This window comes from Heteronotia binoei, chromosome 1, assembly GCF_032191835.1.
Source record: "Heteronotia binoei isolate CCM8104 ecotype False Entrance Well chromosome 1, APGP_CSIRO_Hbin_v1, whole genome shotgun sequence".
Classification (NCBI taxonomy): Eukaryota; Metazoa; Chordata; class Lepidosauria; order Squamata; family Gekkonidae; genus Heteronotia; species Heteronotia binoei.
In genome coordinates, this window is record NC_083223.1 from 6,716,007 (window position 1) to 6,743,963 (window position 27,957).

General features: G+C 49.8%; 1 protein-coding gene across 1 annotated transcript in view; it reads left to right on the forward strand.

Moving 5' to 3' along the window:
• Window positions 1-26,452, forward strand: part of COMMD1 (copper metabolism domain containing 1) — a 168,770-nt gene extending 142,318 nt beyond the window's left edge. Inside the window, exon 3 of the mRNA XM_060230525.1 lies at window positions 25,285-26,452. Within this exon, the coding sequence (XP_060086508.1) occupies window positions 25,285-25,398 (114 nt within the window). The 3' untranslated portion in view covers window positions 25,399-26,452. The remainder of the gene's footprint in view (window positions 1-25,284) is intronic.
• Window positions 26,453-27,957: the final 1,505 nt, after the last annotated feature.

The following is a 27,957-nucleotide window of genomic DNA, read 5'->3' on the forward strand; positions in this document are numbered from 1 at the left end:
CTCCACTCCAATACTCTGTGTCACATAAGAACATAAGAGAAGCCCTGTTGGATCAGACAAGTGGCCCATCCAGTCCAACACTCTGTGTCACATAAGAACAGAAGAGAAGCCCTGTTGGATCAGACAAGTGGCCCATCCAGTCCAACACTCTGTGTCACATAAGAAACCCTGTTGGATCAGGCCACTGGCCCATCGAGTCCAACACTCTGTGTCACATAAGAACATAAGAGAAGCCATGTTGGATCAGGCCAGTGGCCCCTCCAGTCCAACACTCTGTGTCACATAAGAACATAAGAGAAGCCATGTTGGATCAGGCCAATGGCCCATCCAGTCCAAGACTCTGTCACATAAGAACATAAAAGAAGGCATGTTGGATCAGGCCAATGGCCCCTCCAATCCAACACTCTGTGTTACATAAGAACATAAGAGAAGCCATGTTGGATCAGGCCAGTGGCCCCTCCAGTCCAACACTCTGTGTCACATAAGAGAAGCCCTGTTGGATCAGGCCAATGGCCCCTCCAGTCCAACACTCTGTGTCACATAAGAACATAAGAGAAGCCATGTTGGATCAGGCCAGTGGCCCATCCAGTTCAACACTCTGTGTCACATAAGAACATAAGAGAAGCCATGTTGGATCAGGCCAATGGCCCAACCAGTCCAACACTCTGTGTCACATAAGAACATAAGAGAAGCCATGTTGGAGCAGGCCAATGGCCCATCCAGTCCAACACTCTGTGTCGCATAAGAACATTAGAGAAGCCATGTTGGATCAAGCCCATGACCCATCCAGTCCAACACTCTGTGTCACATAAGAACATAAGAGAAGCCATGTTGGATCAGGCCAGTGGCCCATCAAGTCCAACACTCTGTGTCACATAAGAACATAAGAGAAGCCATGTTGGAGCAGGCCAATGGCCCATCCAGTCCAACACTCTGTGTCGCATAAGAACATTAGAGAAGCCATGTTGGATCAAGCCCATGACCCATCCAGTCCAACACTCTGTGTCACATAAGAACATAAGAGAAGCCATGTTGGATCAGGCCAATGGCCCATCCAGTCCAACACTCTGTGTCACATAAGAACATAAGAGAAGCCATGTTGGATCAGGCCAGTGGCCCATCCAGTCCAACACTCTGTGTCACACAGTAGCCAATATATATATATGCATACACACACACACACACTGTGGCTAATAGCCACTGATGGACCTCTGCTCCATATTTTTCTCCAATCCCCTCTTGAAGCTGGCTATGCTTGTAGCCGCCTCCACCTCCTGTGGCAGTGAATTCCACATGTTAATCACCCTTTGGGTGAAGAAGTACTTCCTTTTGAGGGTGAAATACCAAGTTTCACCCGACTACCAGAGCATCCCCTCACGACGGCCTCACCCACCCCGAGAACGCCTCCCCAGATCCATCCCCTCCACGGATGGGCAAGGGGACCTAGCAGCCATATTTCCTAGTCGCCCTCCAGGCCTCAGGAGTGGAGTGAGGAAAATGGAGAGAAGAGCTGGAAGACCGTGCCCCAGAAGGAGAGCAGCAGAGCGTCTGCTTTGGGTGGGATCTGATCCCTTACCCCTAGGTGAGGGTGGAGCGAGTCTGATCGAAAGGGGACCAACAGTTTATGAAGTGGTAGGAAGCCACGGATAGCCACGGTCAGGGCTTTTTTTTGTAGCAGGAACTCCTTTGCATATTAGGCCACACACCCCTGATGTAGCCAATCCTCCAAGAGCTTACAGTAGGCCCTGTACTAAAAGCCGTTTAAGCTCTCGGAGGATTGGCTACATCAGGGGGTGTGGCCTAATATGCAAAGGAGTTCCTGCTACCAAAAAAAAAGGCCCTGGTCAAGGTCAGCCTGATCTCATCAGATCTCAGATGCTAAGCAGGGTTAGTGCTGGCCAGTGTTTGAACGGGAGACCACCGAGGGCATCCCAGATGACTGCACAGAAACAGGCAATGGCAAACCACCTCTGAGCGCCTCGGAGTTTGCTGGGGTTTTATGGCCCACAGAGAGACAAACAAACAAAGGAATCCGGTCGGTCAAGTTAGGGGACTTGATGGTTTTTCCACCCGGCTTCTTTCCCTGCAAGCTTTGCCCCGTTTGTTTGCCCTGATCATTCTGCTCTGCTCTCACTGCCGTTCTTGGAACCTTGTACAATGACAGTCCTGTACTGCAGCTCACCTGTCGCAGTATTTGGTGAATAGTTCTTTTTGTTCCCTCTGCCGGGGTCCTTCACACCACGGGGCAGGGCACGCTCTGATCAAAGAGGGACACACCCAGCCTCAGGGTTGCCAGTTCCGAGGTGAGAACTACTTGGAGATTTTTGGGGTGGACCCTGGGGAAGGTTAGTTTTGAGAAGAGGAGGGACCTCAGAAGATGGAGAGGAGTCCGCCTTGCAGCGGAGTCATTCTCTCCAGGGAAACGGATCTCTGATCGCCTGGAAGTCAGTTGTAATCCCAGGAGAGCTCCTGCCACGACTTGGAGGTTGTAGTAAAGGAAAAACTGTATTGAAGTAACCAGGGCTTTTTTTTTGTAGCAGGAACTCCTTTGCTTATTAGGCCACACACCTCTGATGTAGCCAATCCTTCAAGAGCTTACAGGACTCTTTGTACAGGGCCTACTGTAAGCTCCGGGAGGATTGGCTGCATTGGGGGGGGGGGGTGTAGCCTAATAGGCAAAGGAGTTCCTGCTACAAAAAAAGCCCCGGAAGTAACAAGTATTAATACAAGTCTTGGCTTGCTACTCTGTATTTTTGAAACAAACAATTTAGTTTCAGTATTATTAACAAAAAACACTTAAGATGCCAAAAATTTAACAACAATTGGCAGAATTACAATAGAGGCCTGATATTACAGCAGCAGGAGCAATGTTACAGCAACAGCAGCAATGGATGGCCTAGGTAACTATCCATGTCATTCGCCTTCTTCAGGCTGCAGTACGCAAGGTAAAGCCTTGAGTTCAGCGATTGAATGCCCAGTATTTCTTTCAAATTTATGCTTAGGCCACTCTCCAGCTTTTACAATTGCTGTATAGATCGTTGCAGTTGGAGCCTCACAGATCAACGGTTTTTCTTTCGGGGTTACCCTTGGTCATAAGAACATAAGAGAATACATGTTGGATCAGGCCCGTGGACCATCCAGCCAACACTCTGTGTCACATAAGAGAAGCCATGTTGGATCAGGCCAGTGGCCCATCCAGTCCAACACTCTGTGTCACATAAGAACATAAGAGAAGCCATGTTGGATCAGGCCAGTGGCCCATCCAGTCCAACACTCTGAGTCACATAAGAACATGAGAAGTCATGTTGGATCAGGCCAATGGCCCCTCCAGTCCAACACTCTGTGTCACAGAAGAACATAAGAGAAGCCATGTTGGATCAGGCCCATGGCCCATCCAGCCAACACTCTGTGTCACATAAGAGAAGCCATGTTGGATCAGGCCAGTGGCCCATCCAGTCCAACACTATGTGTCACATAAGAACATAAGAGAAGCCATGTTGGATCAGGCCAGTGGCCCATCCAGTCCAACACTCTGTGCCACAGAAGAACATAAGAGAAGCCATGTTGGATCAGGCCAGTGGCCCATCCAGTCCAACACTCTGTGTCACATAAGAGAAGCCATGTTGAATCAGGCCAATGGCCCATCCAGTCCAACACTCTGTTGTCACACAGTAGCGTTTTACAGACTGATCTCCAGTTTGCACGATGATTTCCTTTACGTCTTCACCATACATACCATAGACCTTTATCGGCATTAATACAAGAATACAGTATACTTTAAAACCAACAGTGACACTATAGAATATAATAAAACCTTAAAAAAAACCAGCAAAAGTTAAATGACATAAAATAGCTGTGGGCTATGCATGAGTAAAAGCCTCTCTGATTTGGATCGCGACCTGTAAAAAGCAAGCGACGTGAGTAGTGACAAAGTTGTGTTTCCCGTGGAGTAAAAAACGAACCTTCACCAAAGAAGATGCACTTCAGGACTTGCACTCCATGTCTAGGCATGGTGCCAAGTTAAGGCATGCGTCCGGCGGGTATCAGTGCTGCCCGGGATGTGATCCGGGGCTGGGGAACGGCATCCCGGAGGGAGGCTTCCGGATGAGTAGGGTTGTCAGCTCCAGGTTGGGAAATCCCTGGAGATTTTAGGGGTGGAGTCTGATGAGGGCAGGGTTTGGAGATGAGAAGGACTCCTGTAGGATATGATGCCATAAAACCCGCCTCCCGGAGCGGCCATCTTCTTCGGGGGATCTGATCTCTGACACTCGGAGATCAGTGTTAATCCCGGGAGATCTCCGGCTACTAACTGGAGGCTGTAACAAAAGGGGAAAAAACGGTATAAAAGTAACAACTGTTGATACAAGTCTTGGCTTGCTACTCTCTATTTTGAAACACACCATTTATTGTCGATATTATTGACAGAAAAACACTACCCACTAGATGCCGGATTTTAACAACATTAGCAAAATTACAATAGAAGGTTGATTTTTACAGAGCTTAGCACAGAGACATTTTGAATCTGACAGAGGGTAAGCCCTAACGGAAGACTCCAATGACAACTGTCTGTACAACAATTGTAAAAGCTGGAGAGGGTCTAAATATAAATTTGAAGGAAATACTGGGCATCCCATTATTGAATTCAAGGCTTTGCCTAGTGTACTGCAGCCTGAAGAAGGCGAATGAAATGGATAGTTACCTGGAGAGCCAGTTTGGTGTAGTGGTTAAGTGTGCGGACTCTTATCTGGGAGAACTGGGTTTGATTCCCCACTCCTCCACTTGCACCTGCTGGAATGGCCTTGGGTCAGCCATAGCTCTGGCAGAGGTTGCCCTTGAAAGGGCAGCTGCTGTGAGAGCCCTCTCCAGCCTCACCCACCTCACAGGGTGGGGGAGAAAGGGAAAGGAGATTGTGAGCCGCTCTGAGACTCTTCGGAGTGGAGGGCGGGATATAAATCCAATATCTTCATCTACCTCACAGGGTGTCTGTTGTGGGGGAGGAAGGGAAAGGAGATTGTGAGCCGCTCTGAGACTCTTCGGAGTGGAGGGCGGGATATAAATCCAATATCTTCATCTACCTCACAGGGTGTCTGTTGTGGGGGAGGAAGGGAAAGGAGATGGTGAGCCGCTCTGAGACTCTTCGGAGTGAAGGGCGGGATATAAATCCAATATCTTCTTCATCTTCTTGCTTCCTTTTGCATCTCAGCTTGCTTTTCAAGGCTTGGTCAGTTGCACAGAACAAAACCTCGATTTTCTCCATTGGTTGAGGCTCCTCCTCCTCCTGGACCCCTGGGGAGGGAGGGAAAGAGCCGGAACTCCCTTTGCCCAGTTCCCAGGATCCCATGGGAGAAATACAAAGAAAGCACCTTTAGGACCAACAGGTGCTAATGTTTTAAGCATTTTTTTTTTTACGTTTAAGAAGAATTTTTAGTCACGTGTGTCTGTGTCCTTTAAAAATTTATATATCTGCTATGTAATCTTAAATAGGCACGCACATGGCCCACCAAGGTCTCATTTAGGTCAGATGCGGCCCTCATTGCAAACGTTCGGCACCCCGACCTAGCCAATCCATTGGCGCTGCTGTTGCTGTAGCATCTAGCGTGCAGCGTTTCCCTGTTGATAATATTGATAATAAATGGTTCGTTTCAAAATTTAGAGTAGCAAGCCAAGACTCGTGTCAATAGCTGTCACTTTTATACAGTTCCCCCCCTTTTGTTATAATATCCCTTTTCTGTATAGCCGTCTCTTTCTGACTAACTACTTGGAAGTTGGCAACCCTCCCCAAGACTACCCCCGCTCCGTCTCAAGAGTGTTTGAAGACCTGCCCGAGAACCGTTCCCTGGCTGATGGCAGGAGCGGGTTTATTATTTAACTGCTGCCCGCTGTATTGGCTTTTATGATGATTTATATAAGCTGTTATCGATCTTGACGACAGTCGTCCGACTGCCTTCTGCGTAAAAGCGGTGGGACAGAAACGCCTTCTGTCTGGCGGCTCTGAGACGGTGTCCTTTTGCTTGCGTTTAGGGACCTCTGAATGGAGAAACGCCGTTATCGTGTGCTTGTGTGTTGCTTCCACTTGCTGTACATTTTCTCATTCACTCTTTTTTGTGCTGACGCACCAAGGCAGCCCGAAAACTGTCTGGCGGCTTCCTAATGCAGTTCACGCCAAGCTGCTGCTGTCTCTGTTCTAAGAAGTTGCGCAGTTGTTCTGATAACATCATCTCCTCCTCTGAACTTTGGTGTATTTTCTTAATCAGAACTTCCAACGCTCAAGAAGACGGCTTGCAAATTGGTGTGCCCACGTTCAGCTGGTCCATAGCTGGGGTTTCTGGGACCCTCCCCCCAAGCCACCAGCCAGTTTGGTGCAGCGGTTAAGGGCGCAGACTCTGATATGAGAGAACCAGGTTTGATTTCCCCACTCCTCCGCTTGCAGCTGCTGGAGTAACCTTGGGTCAGTCACAGTCCTCGAAAGAGCTGCTCTCCCAAAACTGGTTCTCGAAAGAGCTCTCTCAGCTCCACCTGCTTTACAGGGTGTCTGTTGCGGGGAGGGGAAGGGAAAGGAGGTTGTGAGCCACTCCGAGTGAAGGGCAGGGTATAAATCCAGACTCCTCCTCCTCCCCCTCCTCCTCCTCCTCTTCTTCTTCTGAGAGTGGAAGGATTGCCAGCACACCATTAGGAAACTTCTAGAGCACGGGTGGCCAAGGGTAGCTCTCCAGATGTTTGTTTGCCTACAACTCCCATCAGCCCCAGCCAGCACGGCCAATGGCTGGGGCTGATGGGAGCTGTAGGCAAAAAAATATCTGGAGAGCTACCGTTGGCCACCGTGCTCTAGAGATTTGGGGATGGAGCTGGGGAGGACGGTAGGGTCAATGGCAATGTCTCCTCTTAGCTGCAGAGTCTTGTGAGCAAAAAATCTACTTTGTGAGCTCCTGGCATTAAAGTTGTGAGCTCCTGCATCAATTGTTGTGCTCTGAGGCTATTTTTCCTGAGCTAAGACAAAAATGTGAGAGCCGGAGGCGAAAAATCTGTGAGCTAGCTCTCACTAATCTGTGAGCTAGCTCACAATCAGCTTAGAGGGAAGAGTGGTCACCAGGCAGTTTTCTTGGGACTCCGTTTGAAAGGCTTTCTTTGTGTCACTGAGTGGTTTGCACTTGAGTACTATGGATTTAATGTCTATTAGTGTCTTTCTGTGATTTTGCTATGTGCATTCAGTAGTTTATGCAGCATTTTGTATTGCTGTTCGTAGTCTTACGAACTCTTCCTGTGTTTCCTGTTATTTCTTAGTCCCCAGGTGGGGGATCCCCCCCCCCCGATTTCACGGGATCCTGCCCTGCCCCCAAGCTGTGACCACCCCCTGCCTCCCCTCCTGCAAGATTTAAAGGGCCCCCCAGCTGATTGGTGGGAGCCCGTGGCCTGCCACCCGGCCGGAGGGCCCTTTAAATCTTGCAGGAGGGGAGGGAGAGGGGCGATCACCGGCTACACGCCTGAACTCCAAGCGGCGAATTCACCACTTGGAGTTGAGGCACGTACAAACCCCCACCCCTCTCAAAAAGGGTAACTTTTTGGCGAGTTCAAAAACATGGGCTGCCAGCGCACCCACTTGCAAAAACGATTTAAAGGGAAGGGTCCCTTTAAATGTTTCTTGCAAGCTGGTGCCAAGGGCGCCTTCCAGCTTGCAAGAACCATTTAAGAAGAAGAAGAATTGCAGTTTTATACCCCGCCCTTCACTCTGAATCAAAGACTCAGAGTGGCTTACAATCTCCTTTATCTTTTTCCCCCACAACAGACACCCTGTGAGGTGGATGGGGCTGAGAGGGCTCTCACAGCAGCTGCCCTTTCAAGGACAACTCCTGCGAGAGCTATGGCTGACCCAAGGCCATTCCAGCAGCTGCAAGTGGAGGAGTGGGGAATCAAACCTGGTTCTCCCAGATAAGAGTGCTCTGGCTGACCCAAGGCCATTTCAGCAGCTGCAAGTGGAGGAGTGGGGAATCAAACCCGGTTCTCCCAGATAAGAGAGCTCTGGCTGACCCAAGCCCATTCCAGCAGCTGCAAGTGGAGGAGTGGGGAATCAGACCCGGTTCTCCCAGGTAAGAGAGCTCTGGCTGACCCAAGGCCATTCCAGCAGCTGCAAGTGGAGGAGTGGGGAATCAGACCCGGTTCTCCCAGGTAAGAGAGCTCTGGCTGACCCAAGGCCATTCCAGCAGCTGCAAGTGGAGGAGTGGGGAATCAAACCCAGTTCTCCCAGATAAGAGAGCTATGGCTGACCCAAGGCCATTCCTGCAGGTGCTAGTGGAGGAGGGGGGAATCAAACCCGGTTCTCCCAGATAAGAGAGCTATGGCTGACCCAAGGCCATTGCAGCAGCTGCAAGTGGAGGAGTGGGTAGTCATATCCGGTTCTCCCAGATAAGACAGCTCTGGCTGACCCAAGGCCATTCCAGCAGCTGCAAGTGGAGGAGTGGGGAATCCAACCCGGTTCTCCCAGATAAGAGAGCTCTGGCTGACCCGAGGCCATTCCAGCAGCTGCAAGTGGAGGAGCAGGGAATCAAACCCAGTTCTCCCAGATAAGAGAGCTATGGCTGACCCAAGGCCATTCCAGCAGGTGCAAGTGGAGGAGTGGGGAATCAAACCCGGTTCTCCCAGATAAGAGAGCTCTGGCTGACCCAAGGCCATTCCAGCAGGTGCAAGTGCAGGAGTGGGGAATCAAACCTGGTTTTCCCAGATAAGACAGCTCTGGCTGACCCAAGGCCATTCCAGCAGCTGCAAGTGGAGGAGTGGGGAATCCAACCCGGTTCTCCCAGATAAGAGAGCTCTGGCTGACCCAAGACCATTCCAGCAGGTGCAAGTGGAGGAGTGGGGAATCCAACCCGGTTCTCCCAGATAAGAGAGCTTTGGCTGACCCAAGGCCATTCCAGCAGCTGCAAGTGGAGGAGTGGGGAATCCAACCCGGTTCTCCCAGATAAGAGAGCTCTGGCTGACCCAAGGCCATTCCAGCAGCTGCAAGTGGAGGAGTGGGGAATCCAACCCGGTTCTCCCAGATAAGAGAGCTCTGGCTGACCCAAGACCATTCCAGCAGCTGCAAGTGGAGGAGTGGGGAATCCAACCCGGTTCTCCCAGATAAGAGAGCTTTGGCTGACCCAAGGCCATTCCAGCAGGTGCAAGTGGAGGAGTGGGGAATCCAACCCGGTTCTCCCAGATAAGAGAGCTCTGGCTGACCCAAGGCCATTCCAGCAGGTGCAAGTGGAGGAGTGGGGAATCCAACCCGGTTCTCCCAGATAAGAGAGCTCTGGCTGACCCAAGACCATTCCAGCAGCTGCAAGTGGAGGAGTGGGGAATCCAACCCGGTTCTCCCAGATAAGAGAGCTTTGGCTGACCCAAGGCCATTCCAGCAGGTGCAAGTGGAGGAGTGGGGAATCAAACCCGGTTCTCCCAGATAAGAGTCCACACACTTAAGCACTGCACCAAACTGGTGCTCTCTCTCTCTCTTTCTCTCTCATATACACACACAAAGAGAAGCAAAAATCAAACAGTTTGCAATCCCACACTCGTGTGGTCTTACTGGGGCAATTTACTCATGAGTTGCTGAACTGCCACTAACACAGGGAAAACAAAGGTTCAAATTTCCCCTTTACTATGCAAACGACCTCTGAAAAGCTTGTGCAAGGTACGGAGGGTCTGGGCTGCTTTCACAGCTCCTGAGAGCAGCCAAGATGTTCTGCCTGCTCACCCCGCACCCATTCAGCCTTAAAGACACAGACACACCATCCAAAAGGGAAGCCTTGGCAAGCTTTCTCCTAGCGTTCTGAAGGGGAAAGGCACATGGTAGCTGTGGGGGCGGAGCTTCCCCCCGCCGGCCAACTGACTGGGGGCGGGAAGGAGCCTGGGAAAGTGGGAGAACCCTCGTTGGGACCTAGGGATTGGCAGGTCTACCAGGAACACCCCCCAAAAAAGGTCCTCACTTTGGGTGGAGGAAGTTCCCGGCACCCCTAGGAGACAGGGGGGTACAGTGCCAAAGAGCCCTCTTGCCAAAGCACCCATTTTCTCCAGGGCAACTGATCTCTATTGTCTGGAGTTGAGCTGGAATTCCGGGGGATCCCCAGGAACTCACTAGGAGACTGGCATTTCTAACATATCTGCCTTGTTGGCTGTCTGCTTCTGTATTTCGGCCTTCGGTTCTGGGGATCCAGCCCGGCTCCTGTTTTCCGGGAACCGTTTTGAGTTGTTTCAGGACACAGCTGCGCGTCTTCCGTTTGGCATTCATTCCCACAGGGCTCACCCAGGAAAAACGCCTGGCAAATTTTTGCTTCTGATCGATAGGCTGTGGAGCCTCGGGAGCAGAAATTCTACATTGTGAGCGACTAGCATTAAACCTGTGAGGGACTGGCATTAAAACTGTGAGCTACTCAGGGCTTTTTTAATAGAAGATGATATGGATTTAGGGTATATCCGAAGAGTCTCAGAGCGGCTCACAATCTTCTTTACCTTCCCCCCCGCCCACAACAGACACCCTGTGAGGTAGATGAAGATATTGGATTTATATCCTGCCCTCCACTCCGAAGAGTCTTAGAGCGGCTCACAATCTCCTTTACCTTCCTCCCCCACAACAGTCACCCTGTGGGGTAGATGAAGATATTGGATTTATATCCCGCCCTCCATTCCGAAGAGTCTCAGAGCTGCTCACAATCTCCTTTACCTTCCTCCCCCACAACAGACACCCTGTGAGGTGGGTGGGGCTGGAGAGGGCTCTCACAGCAGCTGCCCTTTAAGGACAACCTCTGCCAGAGCTATGGCTGACCCAAGGCCATGCCAGCAGGTGCAAGTGGAGGAGTGGGGAATCACACCCGGTTCTCCCAGATAAGAGTTCGCACACTTCAGCACTACATCAAACTGGCTCTCCTGTGGGAACTCATTTCCATGTTAGGCCACACCCCCTGATGCCAAGCCAGCCAAAACGGCGTTCCTGTGCGTTCCTGCTTTTAAAAAATAAAAAATAAAAGCCCTGGAGCTCCTGCATCAGTTAGTGTGCTCTGGACCCATCCTACCTGAGCGAAGACAAAACTGTGTGAGCCTGAGGCTAATAAACTGTGATCCGGTTTATGCTCACTCAGCTTAAGAGGGAACTCTGGTTGTGATTCTTTTTTAGTAGAGTACAGTAGAACAATATTGTCATCTGCTTGGGGTCCCTCTGTTGGGGAGAACAGCTGTGGATTAAATAAACCAAATAACATCTATATTTTAAGTCCTGTTTCGGGCATCTGCCGAGGCATCGCAATGGTGAATAATTCAGCACAGAATCCCGGTGGTACGTAACATTGCACACGGCTGCTTTTGGAAGAATTAATCCGGAAGTTAACAGCCTTGGGAGTCAAGGGGTTTTGCCTGCCTTCATCACAGGCATCCTGCGGTCCCCGCAGCGCAATTCAATATGCAAAAACGACGACTTGTCAGAAAGATATTTATTTATTTTATTTATTCATTAATTCAACTTGTATCCCCCCCCTCACCGCCGAAGCAGGCTCAGGATGGCTCACGTTAAGAGGTCATAAGACCAATATTCACAGACAAAAGATAGATAATAAAAGCACATCATAAATAGAAACATATAATAACATAAGAGAAGCCATGATGGATCAGGCCAATGGCGCATCCAGTCCAACACTCTGTGTCACATAAGAACATAAGAGAAGCCATGTTGAGTCAGGCCAATGGCGCATCCAGTCCAACACTCTGTGTCACATAAGAACATAAGAGAAGCCATGTTGGATCAGGCCAAAGGCCCATCCAGTCCAACACTCTGTGTCACATAAGAACATAAGAGAAGCCATGTTGGATCAGGCCAAAGGCCCATCCAGTCCAACACTCTGTGTCACATAAGAACATAAGAGAAGCCATGTTGAGTCAGGCCAATGGCGCATCCAGTCCAGCACTCTGTGTCACATAAGAACATAAGAGAAGCCATGTTGAGTCAGGCCAATGGCGCATCCAGTCCAACACTCTGTGTCACATAAGAACATAAGAGAAGCCATGTTGGATCAGGCCAAAGGCCCATCCAGTCCAACACTCTGTGTCACATAAGAACATAAGAGAAGCCATGTTGAGTCAGGCCAATGGCGCATCCAGTCCAAGACTCTTTGTCACATAAGAACATAAGAGAAGCCATGTTGAGTCAGGCCAATGGCCCATCCAGTCCAACACTCTTGTGTCACTTAAGAACATAAGAGAAGCCATGTAGGATCAGGCCCATGGCCCATCCAGTCCAACACTCTGTGTCACATAAGAACATAAGAGAAGCCATGTTGGATCAGGCCAGTGGCCCATCCTGTCCAGCACTCTGTGTCACACAGTGGCCAATATATGTATGTATGTATACACACACACACACACACACACACACATATATATATACACACACACACACACACACACATAAACATACACACTGTGGCTAAGAGCCACTGATGGACCTCTGCTCCATATTTTTATCCAATCCCCTCTTGAAGCTGGCTATGCTTGTAGTCACCATCACCTCCTGTGGCAGTGAATTCCACATGTTAATCACCCTTTGGGTGAAGAAGGACTTCCTTTTATCTGTTTTAACCTGACTGCTCAGCAATTTCATTGAATGTCCACGAGTTCTAGTATTGTGAGAAAGGGAGAAAAGTACTTCTTTCTCTACTTTCTCCATCCCATGCATAATCTTGTAAACCTCTATCATGTCACCCCTCAGTCGACGTTTCTCCAAGCTAAAGAGCCCCAAGTGTCTTAACCTTTCTTCATAGGGAAAGTGTTCCAACCCTTTAATGATTCTAGTTGCCCTTTTCTGGACTTTTCCCAGTGCTATAATATAAAACAATTACGTAAAACAATGGTAGGTGCTGTTTGATCTCGCATTAAAATGTTGATGCATTGATGATGGCGAGTACTGCCAACTCCATCAATGTTAAAATATTATTATTTCAGTATTTCTGCTGGATGTCTTATAAGAAAAAGATCCCCAGTCACAATACGATGTTCGAGGTGGGCCAATTTCTGCTTTCCTGTTGTAGTCGATTTTAATTCGAAAAATGCCTGGTGGAAGAGAAGACGACGACGATGACATTGGATTCATATGCCGCCCTCCACTCCGAAGAGTCTCAGAGCGGCTCACAATCTCCTTTCCCTTCCTCCCCCACAACAGACACCCTGTGAGGTAGATGAAGAGATTGGATTTATATCCCGCCCTCCACTCCGAAGAGTCTCAGAGCGGCTCACAATCTCCTTTCCCTTCCTCCCCCACAACAGACACCCTGTGAGGTAGATGAAGATATTGCATTTATATCCCGCCCTCTACTCCGAAGAGTCTCAGAGCGGCTCACAATCTCCTTTACCTTCCCCTCCCCCCCACAACGGACACCCTGAGAGGTAGAAGAAGATATTGGATTTATATCCCGCCCTGCACTCCGAAGAGTCTCAGAGCGGCTCACAATCTCCTTTACCTTCCTCCCCCACAACAGACACCCTGTGAGGTGGGTGGGGCTGAGAGGGCTCTCACAGCAGCTGCCCTTTCAAGGACAACTCTTGGAAGAGCTATGGCTGACCCAAGGCCATTCCAGCAAGAGCAAGCAGAGGAGTGGGGAATCGCACCCGGTTCTCCCAGATAAGAGTCCGCACGCTTAACCGCTACACCAAATTGGCTACTACACTTAACCACTACACCATACCACTACACCAAACAAGAGCACCGTTTTACAGGCCCCGTGGAACTGTGGAAGCTCCGCAGGGCCCTGACCTCCTCCAGCAGCTTATTCCACCAGGCAGGAGCCGCAACAGAAAAGGCCCTTGCTTGTTGTGCGTGGATCTGTGCACCTTGGTCTTCTGTGCACTGCACACTTTTTTGCGGGGGGTGGGGAAGGGGACAGCACACTATCCTAGTTAATCCCTTTGACATCCATTTATATTCGCGAAGGTGGCATTGTAATATATCTAGGCAAGGCAGCAAGGAGGTGGTGGGGGGGAATATCTTGGCAGAACAGCAAGTAACAAGTCTCTGGGGGTTTGCCTGTTCAGGGCTGGGCAGCCTCTCCGTCCCCGAGGCAGAACAAATCCCATTTATCCAAGCACCGAGAGCAGTCAGATTGGTTCCGAGGCACCTGCGTTCTTGCGATGCCTACAGCCGCCAGTATTCTCCAGAGACGGGAAAAGCACAGCATCCAAAACAGAACTGGAGCACGCAGCACAACTGCGCGTAGACGCAAGGCAGAGAAGGTCATCTCCGTCTGCGGCTTCCAGAAATTCTGGACGAGGGGGCATTTCAGGAAATAATTGCGCCCCTCGCAGCCCCACGCTTGCAAGCACGTGCGTGGGCCACCATCTTCCCACAGTGCCTCGCACATGGATTTTCCTTTTCCATGTCCCATTGCCATTGTGCCCTGAAATTGACATCACACAGTTCTTTTTCAGTGTAGTTTAGGGGTGGCCAAACTGCGGCTCGGGAGCCACGTGTGGCTCTTTTACGCATATCGTGTGGCTCTTGAAGCCCCCACTATGTCAAGCATGCTATTTCCGTGCATCAGATCAATATAGGTATTGGAAGCCGTTTCCTCTCTGCCTTAAAATCCTTCTCTCTCATAGTTGCATTTCAAAGCTTGTTTCTCCCCCCCCCCCTTTCTCTCCTCTCCTTTCTTTCTCACCCCTGGGTAGAAGATTTAGAATATGCAAGTAACCTTGATGATAGAAGAAAGGCACCTCCCCCCCCCAACAGAAAAGCAGGAATGTCTGGGAACCGGGAGAAGTTGTACCCACATAATGGCAGTTGGTAGTACCCTTTGAACATCTGTTGCAATTCATATCTGTATGGCCGTTTTCGCACTTAGCGTTTGCTCCCCTTTTTCCGCGGCGCAATTATGTCCGGATCATTTTTCTCGTTTTCCCACTAGTGACTCTTTGCGGAGTTGCCTTCCCTGAAGCCCCGGCTCAAATCGTTTTCCCACTGGCATCGACCTGAGTTCGATGCCCTGTCAATCTTTTTTTTTTAAGCGCAAGTCTGGTTGCGTAATGACGTACTAACGTAACATCGAGCTGATCCCTCCCCTTCTTTTCGTGGACAAACCGCATCACGTGTGCTGCTGCTGCTTATGGATTGGCTGCAGCTGTAGAATCCTCCACAGCCCTTCATGTATTAACAGAAGCATTCACAGTGGAGAATCCTAGCACTAGATTCCCCCCCCAAATTCTGAAGCACTAGATTCCCCCCCCAAATTTCCTCCGCTCTCTTTCCCCTCCCCGGCTGGCGCTTGCAACGGGGACCTGACTGATTCCTGCTGCCAGAGCTCCCCCCCCCCGCCCCATTCTCTCCTTCCCCTTCTGTGGCGTGTGTGAAGAGCGAGCTCCCGTCTATTTTCTAACCGAGCGGAATGTAGCCAGGGAGAAGAATGCAGGACTCCAACTTCCCATTTTATACATGGCGATTTTGTGCAGGTCCAGAAATCCTAGTGGCACAGCTGAGGGAGGCATTCCCTTTTTAAAACACACACACATGAACGCTTTGGCCCGCACCGGCACTAGATTCCCCCCCCCCAAACAATGTTCGCTTTCGTATTATCGAGATAACGCAACAGCGAAATAACGCAACTAAAGTCAATAAAAAAAATTCTAACGAAACCAATTGAAGTGGCAATTGAGGCTATTCCAGGAGGGTTTTTTTTTTTTCTATTTGTTAATTTCGAAATATCGCTATTACGCAAAACTGTGAAGTTTAAAAAAAAAATGGCCGTGCCGGCACTTTGGGGAAGCGCCACGAAAGGCTGATGATTGGCCAAGCGGGTGGATGGGGTGGGAGGACGGAAAGGGAGAGGGTGACGCTCACAAAGCAGTCGATCCGGCGTGGATGGATTTCGCACAGCAAACTCCGCTGAGTGGATCCGGAGTGGATCCGGAGGTTTTCGGAAACTCCGGCAGCATGCTGAAAAACATACTCCGGCGTAAAATCCCTGAAGCGCCAGAGCAAACCGCAGCGCCGGAGCAACATGTGCGAAATCCAAGAGAAGATCCGGAGGTAAATGGGGCGCTACGCTGGAGCAAACGCTAGTGCGAAAACGGCCAGAGTTATGGTTTGAAGCTATCTTTCCTATTGCCTTTGAAGTAGCCTTATAATATAAAAAAATTTTGGCCACTGTGTGACACAGTGTTGGACTGGATGGGCCATTGGCCTTATCCAACATGGCTTCTCTTATGTTCTTATGTTCTTAATCTATACCGTGTGAAACTTTGTATCACTTCCAAGGTATCGCACCTTGGGCAAGTAGCGGATTCTCAATAAAACAAGTCTTTGTATCCAACACTTGCTTGGTTATTCGAAATACCGATGCTTGACATTTTGGAAGTGATACCCCATCAGCCGGCTTGGAAAAGGCATTTGTCTCTTTAAGCCAAGCCAGCCAGCAGCTTGGAGAATACATTTAAAGTTAAAGTTGCTTTCTTTCCACCTCTCTCTTCCTTCCCTCCCACCATCTCCCTCCCTTGTCTTGTAGCTCTCATACATCTGATGTTCATGTCTTGCGGCTCTCAAACATCTGACATTTATTCATCGTGGCTCTTCTATTAAGCACGTTTGGCCACCCCTAGTGTAACTGAAAGAGAATGGATCAGAAGGCACGCCCAGTTGGTAAAACAATTACCTTCCCTTCCCAAACCCTGCCCTCCTCAAGTTTCGCCACCAACAGCTCTTCAGGAGCCAGTCACCCTACATAAAAGTAGTTTCCAGAGGTGAGGAGTGAGACGGATTCAGTTTTTTGCAAGACCTGGGAGCGGGAAGATACAGAGTATATAGCGGGAGCCGAGAGCAAAGCTGGGGAGAGGAAGCCGGCCTCTCGGCTTGCACATACGCGAGACTGTGACTGTTCGCTCCCTTAGATAACAAAAGGTAACCCTTGGTACTTCCTCGTCTTGCAACAGCCCAGGTGTGGCAGCGACAAATTGCCGGCCTCTCCCAGTTCTCGTGCAGCGAAGCCGCTGTCTCGTGTCACTAAGTTCTGGCCTTAAGAAGCGTCTGTGTCACCGTGCAGAGCCGTCGGCTTCTCTGTTGAGAACTTCCTCTCCGGTTCCGTAAGAACTACGTCACAAAGGAAAGAAGGCAGCCACCAATACATACAGAAGAAGAAGACTGTAGATTTATACCCTGCCCTTCTCTCTGAATCAGAGACTCAGAGCGGCTTACAATCTCCGTTGTCTTCTCCCCCCACAACAGACATCCTGGCTTTGGACTCCCGCCTGCCTGCGCCCTGAGAATGTGACACCAAGAGTACATAGATTATTTTACCCCTACTGATTGAAGGGGAGGGACGGGAGCACGATATCGCCGGATCTCTTCAGATCTCGGAAGCCAAGCAAGGTCAGCCTTGGTCCATACTTGGATGAGGGACCACCAAGGAAGACTCTGCGGAGGGAGGCCATGGCCAACCACCACTGCCTCTCACTTGCCTTCAAAACACCTTGCTGGGGTTGCAGTGAATCGGTTGCAATTTGATTTGACGGCATATACGTAGGTCTTGCCCGATTATCCTAGGTCAGCCTCCCCCCAAACCCAAGCAATATTCCCTCTAACCCAGGGGTGTCAAACATGCGGCCAGGGGGCCGAATCTGGCCCCCAAGCAACTGGCTGTTATCTGCTTCCTCCTCCCTCTCTCTTGCTTCCTTCTGCATCACAGCTTGCTCAATCACTCAGGAGCTACAGAGCAAAACCTCTATTTTCTCCATTGGCTGAGGCGCCTCCCTTGAAGAAGGCAGAGCTCATTTTTCCAGGCTCTCTCAATTGCACAGCAGAGCCACTGAGCCAAGCCTCTCTCCCTTCTATTGGCTGAGGCTCCCCCCCCCCCCCGGTTCCCTGGGAAAGAAAGGAAAGAGCCAGAGATTCCTTTGCCCAGCTCCCTGGATCCCATGGGAAAAATACAAAGAAAGCATCTTTAAGACCAACAAGTGCTAATCTTTTAAGCATGTTTTAAGTTTTTTAGAATATATATATTTAATTGTTTCTCTGTGTCCTTTATAAAGTTTATATCTCTGCTACCTAATAAACAGGCACACACATGGCCCACCCAACCTGATATGGCCCAGCCCAACAAGGTCTCATTTATGTCAGATCCATCTCTCATACCAAATGAGTTTGACACCCCTGCTCTAAGCTGTGGAGTCTTGTGAGCAAAAATCCTACTTTGTGAGCTACTGGCATTAAAGCTGTGAGCTCCTGCCTCAATTAGTTTGCTCCGGGACCATTTTTCCTGAACGAAGACATAAATGTGTGAGCAGGAGGCTAAAAATCTGAGCTAGCTCACACTCACTCAGCTTAGAGGGAACACGGCTCCCGAGTGTTTTGTGTGAAATCAGCAGGTATGTTGCCTTTGAACCTTATGAGTCTCTGTTAACTTATCACTGCTAGGTGTTACCCGCAAGGGAGTCGCAGTATAAGGCTCAGACCGTACAAAATCGCACTCCAGTGTGCATTTCTTTCTTGCGAGGCCTCCCTTCCCAGTCTGTCACAGGGGAAACTTTTGCCTCGTAGCACAGACCTTCTCTCTCAATCTCAAACCAGATCGGGCTGCAGGCCGAGAGCAGAACGTTTCTGCCACGTGTTTGATTCCCAGGCTCTCGAGCACAGATTTTATCGTTGGCACATCAAAAGGCCTAAAAAATGTCATCAGCGCCGTATCGGAGCCCTCTTGACATTTCTGGCGAGGAGATAAAATCGTGATTCGTCAAGCTGAGCAAAACAGATTGCTCAAGCAGTTTCTGGAGCGGTCGCGGAGAAAAGCAAAACTCGCTGGCACAGCCACCTGTGGCTCTTTCACACATACTGTCTGGCTCTCAAAGCCCCCACCGCCTCATTGGCCAGCTTGGAGAAGGCATTTCTCTCTCTCTCTGCGTCGCTTCTCCAAGCCAAGCCTGCAGGCGGCTTGGAGAAGGCATTTAAAGCTGCTTTCTTTCCACCTCTCCCTTCCTCTCCCCATCTATTTTCCTTCCTTCCCTCCTCCCAGCTCTCAAACATCTGACGTTTATCCTGTGTGGCTCTAACATTAAGCGAGTGTGGCCACCCCCCTGCACCTAGGATCTTTGTTGTTCCTTTGTCGTTCTTGTCTTTAGGTTTTGTTCGTGTGAATGGAAGGAAAAGATGTGTCAGGCCCAGGGTCCCCCTGCCTATTGGAGTCTAGAACACCTTTGGAATTCTCACACAGTGTGGTGGGCACAACTACAAAATGGCTGCTGCAGGAGACAGAGCCAGCAGCAGCTCATTTGCATGTTAGGCCACCCCGATGTAGCCAATCCTCCTGGAGTTTACAAGGCTCTTTTTTGTAAGCTCTTGGAGGATTGGCTACATCAGGGGTGTGTGGCCTAATACGCAAAGGAGCTCCTGCTAGAATTCCACCCCTGGGCGGAGCCATGCATACAAACCCAAGTGCAGAGAAGAAAGGGGGTCATTTTAAAAAATCCACTGGGGAAGAGGAACGAGAGATAAGAAGGCCAGAACGGTGGGGGCAGCTGTAACTAAAAAGTTATTTCAGCCTGCGCAGCCAATCGTACCTCCAGTGACCGATCAGAAGCTGAGCTGGGCACGAATCCACCTGGCCCCACCCACTTTCTAAAAACACTTGTTGGGCACCAGGAAAGATAGCAGCATGCGTCATGTGCTGGGGACAGAAGAAGAAGACGACGACATTGGATTTATATCCCTCCCTCCACTCCGAATCTCAGAGTCTCAGACTGGCTCACAATCTCCTTTATCTTCCTCCCCCCACAACAGACACCCTGTGAGGTAGATGAAGATATTGGATTTATATCCTGCCCTCCACTCCGAAGAGCCTCAGAGCGGCTCACAATCTCCTTTACCTTCCTCCCCCACAACAGACACCCTGTGAGGTAGATGAAGATATTGGATTTATATCCCACCCTCCACTCCAAAGAGTCTCAGAGCGGCTCACAATCTCCTTTCCCTTCCTCCCCCACAACAGACACCCTGTGAGGTAGATGAAGATATTGGATTTATATCCCACCCTCCACTCCGAAGAGCCTCAGAGCGGCTCACAATCTCTTTTCCCTTCCTCTCCCACAACAGAGACCGTGTGAGGTAGATGAAGATATTGGATTTATATCCCGCCCTCCACTCCGAAGAGCCTCAGAGCGGCTCACAATCTCCTTTCCCTTCCTCCCCCACAACAGACACCCTGTGAGCTACATGAAGATATTGGATTTATATCCCGCCCTCCACTCCGAAGAGCCTCAGAGCGGCTCACAATGTCCTTTCCCTTCCTCCCCCACAACAGACACCCTGTGAGGTAGATGAAGATATTGGATTTATATCCCACCCTCCACTCCGAAGAGCCTCAGAGCGGCTCACAATCTCTTTTCCCTTCCTCCCCCACAACAGACACCCTGTGAGGTAGATGAAGATATTGGATTTATATCCCGCCCTCCACTCCGAAGAGCCTCAGAGCAGCTCACAATCTCCTTTCCCTTCCTCCCCCACAACAGAGACCGTGTGAGGTAGATGAAGATATTGGATTTATATCCCACTCTCCACTCTGAAGAGCCTCAGAGCGGCTCACAATGTCCTTTCCCTTCCTCCCGCACAACAGACACCCTGTGAGGTAGATGAAGATATTGGAGTAATATCCCGCCCTCCACTCCGAAGAGCCTCAGAGCGGCTCACAATCTCCTTTACTTTCCTCCCCCACAACAGACACCCTGTGAGGTTGGTGGGGCTGAGAGGGCTCTCACAGCAGCTGCCCTTTCAAGGACAACCTCTGCCAGAGCTACGGCTGACCCAAGGCCATTTCAGCAGCTGCAGGTGGAGGAGTGGGGAATGAAGCCCGGTTCTCCCAGATAAGAGTCCGCGCACTTAACCGCTACACCAAACTGGCTCTGAGCTATATAAAGACATGTGTTCATACAGCACATTGGTATCCCGGTTAGACTGTTTTGCAAAACATTTTGCAGAGCGGAGCCCCGTTTGCTCGACATAGGGGGGCGTTGCGCGGGTCAAAGACGCGCAGGTCTAAACGGCCGCTTAGCCAAGGGTGTCTGTGGCCTCCCAGAGCCACGTCAGAAGCCACGGGGGGGGGGGGGGGGGATGCAGGCAGCTAAACGACTTGGCGAGCGGAACGAAGATCCGTTTTGAAGGCTTTGATAAGGAACAGATTTGACCGGTGCCAGAGCAGACGGCACTTATCAATGTAGAAAAGCAGAACTGACAAGCCTGCCTAAAATAGCCTTTCTTACTTTTTCCCAGAGGCTAGTCTGTGAATCACGGGGGTTTGACTGACAGCAGCCTTTTCAAAAAAAAGAAAGGGGGGGGGGAAATAAAAGGCTGCAGCTGTATGCATTCTCCTGATACAAACATCGGTCAGCCTTCCTCCTCGTGGCAATTGCCCCGTGTCGTCGTCCCTGCCTGGGCTAATTTTTTTCTGCTCGCCTCATTTGTAAATATCAGGCTGGGGCGTTTCCCTGCAACTTGTGTTTCTTCCAGCTTGGAGCAGTGGTTCAGACTTGCAGATTCTTAATCTGGAGAAGGGGGTTTGATTCCCCGCTCCTCCTCCCCGTGAAGCCCGCCGGTGTGACCTTGGGTCAGTCATAACTCTCTCAGAGCTGTTCTCTCAACAGCGGTCCTCTCAGGGCTCTCTCAGCCCCACCTGCCTCACAGCGTGTCTGTTGTGGGGCGAGGAAGAGAAGGAGATTGTAAACCGCTCTGGGACTCTTGAGTGAAATGTGGGGTAGAAATCCAATCCCCTCTTTTCCTCCTCCTTCTCCTCCTCTCTTTTGTCACTCAATCTGCAACCTGTTACGTTCACCCCAACCCAATTTCTAAAATATATCAAATAACTGCAGAGATTGGCCCTCAAGCCACAGGGACGACTGCTGCCGTTGCTCAGAACTCTTCGCTGTCTTCTCCTCTATGACTTGAAACATTATCTGGTGGTTAGCAGTGGTATCTAAAAGCTACCAGTATCAGGCCCGGCACTAGGGCTTCTGCCACTCCCGGCAGACACCCCACACACACACACACACACATACAAGTCCTCTTTTGGATTTTTCTTTTTGAGTGCGCGCATAGCACGATGACAACGCTAGTGACATCATCGTGCAAGGCAATGTGGAGGAGAGAGCGATGGGCGGCGCACAAGAGTGCTGCCGTGCCGCCACTTTCCCCTTGCACCGCCTGGCTGCTTTCGAGCTGAAAGCGGCCGCCTACTCTTTAGCGTGGTGTTTTAGCGGCATGGTGTTTTAGCTGTGCGGTGTTTTAGTAGCGCCCGGCCGCTTTGGGGTTGAAAGCGTCCAAGTGGCGCCGCTTGGCCGCTTTCAACCCGAAACACCATGCTCTTCGGAGGCTTATAAGGAAGCCTCTGAAGAGCGCAGCGGCCGAGTGGTGCCGTTCCAGCCAAGGTAGTGGCAAGGGGAGTAAGGGAGCGCCTGCTGGTGTCCCCAGGCGGGGTAGCGCCCTAGACAGCTGCCTACCCCTCCTACACGCCGGCCCTGACCAGTAATAATTAAACTAGCCTGAAGTCTGCAATGTGGCAGAGTAGGAGTCCATCCAAAATCTATTGCCTCTCTTGCAATATCGCTTACTTTGGATTTTAAGGGCAAATGTGTCGTCGTCGTTGTAGCTATTATTGCAAGCCGCCTTTCACCCATAAGGAAAGGCAGGAGGCTTTAATAAAGAAATAAGTAAGCTGTGCTTTGAAAGGGCCTGCAGTTCAGGAAGGATTTCGCCTGGGTTCAGTGCTTCCATTTGCTGCATGCTCTGCTGTGCCGCCAGATCGCTCAGCTTGAAAACGGATGGTCGCTCCGCACCGCAGCGGATGGGGCAGAGGAGGCTGCCAGCCTCCTAGGACTGCCTCTGTGTGCCTTTGGAAAGGCTGGCTCACACAACCTTCTCAGCCAATGGCGGACACGGTGACCCACAACTCACGTCTTTGTTGCATCCTTTCTTGGTACCTGCTAGGTTTTGATTGCCTGGCAGGGCTATGTCAGATTGCTAATTGAAGCATCAGATCTTAGCAGCTGAAGGGGTTCTTACAATATGGATACACAAACCAACTCTTGGTAATGGTAACGTTTGTCTAGTCCAACCCCCCGCTCAATGCAGGATCAGCCTATCAGGGGTGTCAAATGTACATCCTGGGGGCCAGATGAAGTCCCCGGGGGGCTCCTATCCAGTGAGAGAGAGAGTGTGTTAGTGTTTTGATAGCTCATTATGCCAGGGCTCTCCTGGGTGCAACTGGGTTTTGCCTCTCACTTTTCTCTGTATTCATGCCTTCATGATCCAGTCTTTCTCAGTAGGAAAGCTATATGAACTATTTAGGTGAGGAATAAAACAAGCCAGTCAGGTGGATTAGGGTGAGTGTATGCGTCCAGACCATATTCACCCAACATATTTCCTTTGTAGACTGCGGATTTTAACCGAGTCTTCCCATATAACTGGGCTGATACTGACCACTATACAATGCTGTCTCTGTATTCTTGCACTGCCTCACAGGAGTTGTAGCTATTTCTCTGGGGAAAAGACTATTTAAGAAGATGAAGAAGAAGATATTGGATTTATATCCCACCCTCCACTCCAAAGAGTCTCAGAGCGGCTCACAATCTCCTTTACCTTCCTCCCCCACAACAGACACCCTGTGAGGTGGGTGGGGCTGGAGAGGGCTCTCACAGCAGCTGCCCTTTCAAGGACAACCTCTGCCAGAGCTGTGGTTGACCCAAGGCCATTCCAGCAGGTGCAAGAGGAGGAGTGGGGAATCAAACCCGGTTCTCCCAGATAAGAGTCCGCACACTTAACCACTACACCAAACTGACAAATGCATAGCCCTCACTCTCCGTCATGGTGCCTTCACATGTTCTTGACCAGCACAAGAAGCAACTTATGTACAAAAGCTCACAATGCCCAGCTATTTCATGTTTTCCTTAGGCTCAAAGCATTCCTCTGGTTCTTATGCTCAAAGCACTGAGTTTGAGTAGTCTAATCTGGGGTAGGCAGCAGCCAGCAGCAGACCGCCAGGCTACCTCAGTCACCCATCCCAACTATAAAGGGGGGGGGAGCATATAATCGTAAAATGTGCTAATACTAATACAGTGCCTGCCAGAAGCAAACAAGAGCCAGACCAGACTGCAGCAAGCCCCACCACAAGCCCAGACAACTATAGTGACCCCCACAACAACTTCCACAAGACCACCACCACCCCCTGATCTCACTCTCTTACCTGGAGCCCAGAGAGGCTTACTGCAGGCTGCACACAGAAGAACAGGAGCACTGGAAATGTGGAACAGGCTCTGCTGGCTGGTGAAGAAGAGAGGCTCAACCAGGCAGCAATGCTCTCACTACTGCTAGTAGAATATATCCGGTGGGCCTCTACTGACACTGAAGGTGTGCGCTGCTGCATAAATCCGTTCACTCTGGAACCATTTTTCCTGAGCTAGGACAAAAATGTGTGGAGCTGGAGCCTCAAAAACCTGTGACCTAGCTCACAATAACTCAGCTTAGAGGGAACACTGCCCAGAAGTGAGAACTCGGTTGAACCACTGCGTAAGAACACTGCGAGTGTTCTTCTTTAGACGAGTGGTCTTTCTAGTCCAGCATTCTGTTCCATGTGTGGATAAGCATGCGGTAAGAAGGCCTAAAAGTGTTAAGAGAGGCCACCACCCCCTCCCACAACTGGAGGTATTGAAAGAGGAGGAACCACTGGCGGTACCTCCTTTTCAGATGGTAACCAAAGCGGTACACAGTATTCCAAATTTGTCTGTACCATATATCTACACAAGAGTGTTACAATCCCAGCCATTTTGTTTTCTGTTCCCCTCCCTGATACAGAATCTGCTTTTCTTGCTGCTTTAGTTTACGGAGTCAAAATCTTCACAGATCTATTTACTGTGATCTCTTTCCTGATCATTATTTGTGTGTGCATGGAGTAACCCGGCTCATTTCTTGCATATGTTGAAAGACTCTGTCCCATGAAGTGATGTCCCACGGTCAAGCTTCACAATTCCATGTGACTTTACAAAAAAATGACTCCCCTTTCCAATAAAAATTAACCCGGATCCCCCTCCCCCTTCCAACATAGAATTTTCCTACTTATATTATTCCCCAGAGATTAGTCAGAATCGCTTTTGGAGAGGAAGAAAAGCTAAATCTCATCTAGATCCAAGATTGTATTATCTGTGCAGTCGTCCTTCATTTCTTTTGTTTTGCTTTCTCTAATGCGGAGGGGGGGGGGAGTCAGGAACAGCTCCAAAGCTAACAAATCCTCCTTTCCCTTTTTTTTTGTGTTCCAGGAATCTGAATTTTTGACTCTGGAATTTGATGAGAACAAACTGAATCAGATGCTGAAAAAACTCGCAGAGATTGAAGGCAGCATTTCTTCCTTGACCCAACAACCTAACCTTTGAGCGAAAGCGCTATGCATGGTCGATTTCGGTAATGGCGATTCGTTTTCCCCCTCCCGGCCAATGCGGTTGTTATAACAGAGCCTCGTCTGTCTAACATTGGGATAAAGCAGATGAAAATCCACCAGTGACCATGTTCAAAGTTAATTCTGTCCTTTACAGTCCAGTTGGGCTCGATTAAAATGAACGGGGGTAGCCTGCAGGAGGTATTGCTGCTCTGCACTTGAAGACCGGCGGGGATCAGGAGAAAGAAAGCTTGCCAGTATCAAATAGACAAAAACATAATAAAAAATAAAAAATAAAAGAAACATCCTCAGATGGTGTTATGGGTCAATCAAAGAGTCAGGCCCAGTTCAAAGACTTTCCAGTCAGGGCGTGCAACTAACGTGGTAAAAAGAGCAGTTGAGTGCCCCATCACTCTATCACGGGGGTGTCAAATGTCCGGCCTGCGGGTCAGAACCGGCCCACCCAGAGTTTCCACCAGGCCCACAGGGCTCTTTTCTCCCCCTTCCTGTCCTCCCCCTTTGAAGCTCCAAGGCTACCAAAGTTCCCTCTGCCTTGTCTTTGTCAGCTGCAGCACGAACCAATTCTGGGCTTGCAAAGCTGCAAAGAAAACGTGGAATGGATTTTCCATTAAGGTCTCTGTGCCCAGATAGACCTTAATGGAACACGTGTGTTGGCAACGCCAATGAAGAGCTCCCATGCTTACTCCTATATATTACTTTAGTGAATATTCTAGCTAAGCTTGCTTTGTGGAGTCACCCATACTTCCACATTCACAGCTAGAAGCGGTTGTCGGACCTGATCAGGAAAGCAAAGAACGCACGTGTCCTCTGACTCCCTCTCACAGTAGCGAAAGTTCCAAATCCTAGAAATAATCTTCCGATTGCTTACAAAGCCGAAGCAATGTTCATTTCAAATGAGAACAAAGGAACGCCGGAGAGCATTTTCAGCCTGAATGGCTTCACGTGCAGATCAAGGATTTGTTGTATTCTACAACCTTTTTTTGAGGATGATACAATGTAGGAGCAAAATATTAAAATGGAATGGAAACGATCGGATGTCTCTGAGAGTGGAATTCACTGCCACAGGAAGTGGCGGCGGCTACAACTTCAAGAGGGGACTGGATAAACATATGGAGCAGAGGTCCATCAGTGGCTCTTAGTCACAAGATAATCATGGGTGACCAAACTGTGGCTCGGGAGCCACATGTGGTTCTTTCACACATATTGTATGGCTCTCAAAGCCCCCACTGCCCCGTCAGCTGGCTTGGAGAAGGCATTTAAAGGCTGTTTAAATCACTTCTGCAAGCCAAGCTAGCTGGTGGCTTGGAGAGTACATTTTTAAGTTAAAGTTGCTTTCTTTTCACCTCTCCCTTCCTATCTATTTGCTTTCCTTCCTTCCTTCCTTCCTTCCTTCCTTCCTTCCTTCCTTCCTTCCTTCCTGCCTGCCTGCCTGCCTGCCTGCCTGCCTGCCTGCCTGCCTGCCTGCCTGCCTGCTCTCAAACATCTAGCGTTCATGTTTTGCAGCTCTCAGACGTCTGAATTGTATTCTATGTGGCTCAAGTTTGGCTACCCTTGGTATAGATGGAACACTCTATTTGGGGCAGTGATGCTCTGTCGTCTAGGTGCTTGGGGGGCAATGGTGGGAGGTCTATTGGAGTTCTAGCCCCACTGGTTGACCTCCTGATGGCACGTGGGTCACCGTGTGACACACAGCATTGGGCCGGATCCAACATGACTTCTCCTGCGTTCTTATAACCAAACGGGAATCTCTGAAACGAAAAGTGAATAAGGTTTTTCACAGTTAAGGACAGCGTTTCAGTGCCTTCCTTTGTCCTTTCCCCTGTGGTTTATAGAATAAATGAGGCCAGACAGGAAAGTCAGGCAAACAAGGCTTTGCTTGCACAATTTAAGGTACTGTAGAACTGGGGACTTTTCTGGCTCAAAGTTTTGATGAGTACAAAGTACGCTCAGGGCTGAGATGAAGGGGCGAAGATGTGCACTCTGGAGTTCTCTGCCTTGTGCAGCTGTTGTAGGGGGAGAAGTAGACACGGCAGGTACTCGGGCCCTGCTACGGGATCCTAGGAGCTGAAAGCATCCACAGTGGCAGGAAGCTGACCCATCTTTGCCCTCCAGCACCACAGCTATTTCCAGCTTCCTGTTATGTAATCCTTTCTGTTGCCTTCGCTTTGCCATCGCAAAGATTTCTGTAAAAGAGCATGCAGGTTGCGTGTGATCTTACCAAGGCCAGAACCAAGGGCCACCAAAAAGAGAGTGGGCAGTTGAACAGACAGATACTTTTATTTGTGTAGCTTAGCTCCGGTGGCACTAGGGTTGCCGAGTCCAATTTAAGAAATATCTGGGGACTTTGGAGGTGGAGCCATGAGACTTCAGGGATGGAGCCAAGATCAAGGCTGTGACAAGCATAATTGAACTCCAAAGGGAGTTCTGGCCATCACATTTAAAGGGACAGCACACCTTTTCAATGCCTTCCTTCCATAGGAAATAATGAAGGATAGGGGCGCCTTCTTTTGGGGCTCATAGAATTGAACCCCCTGGT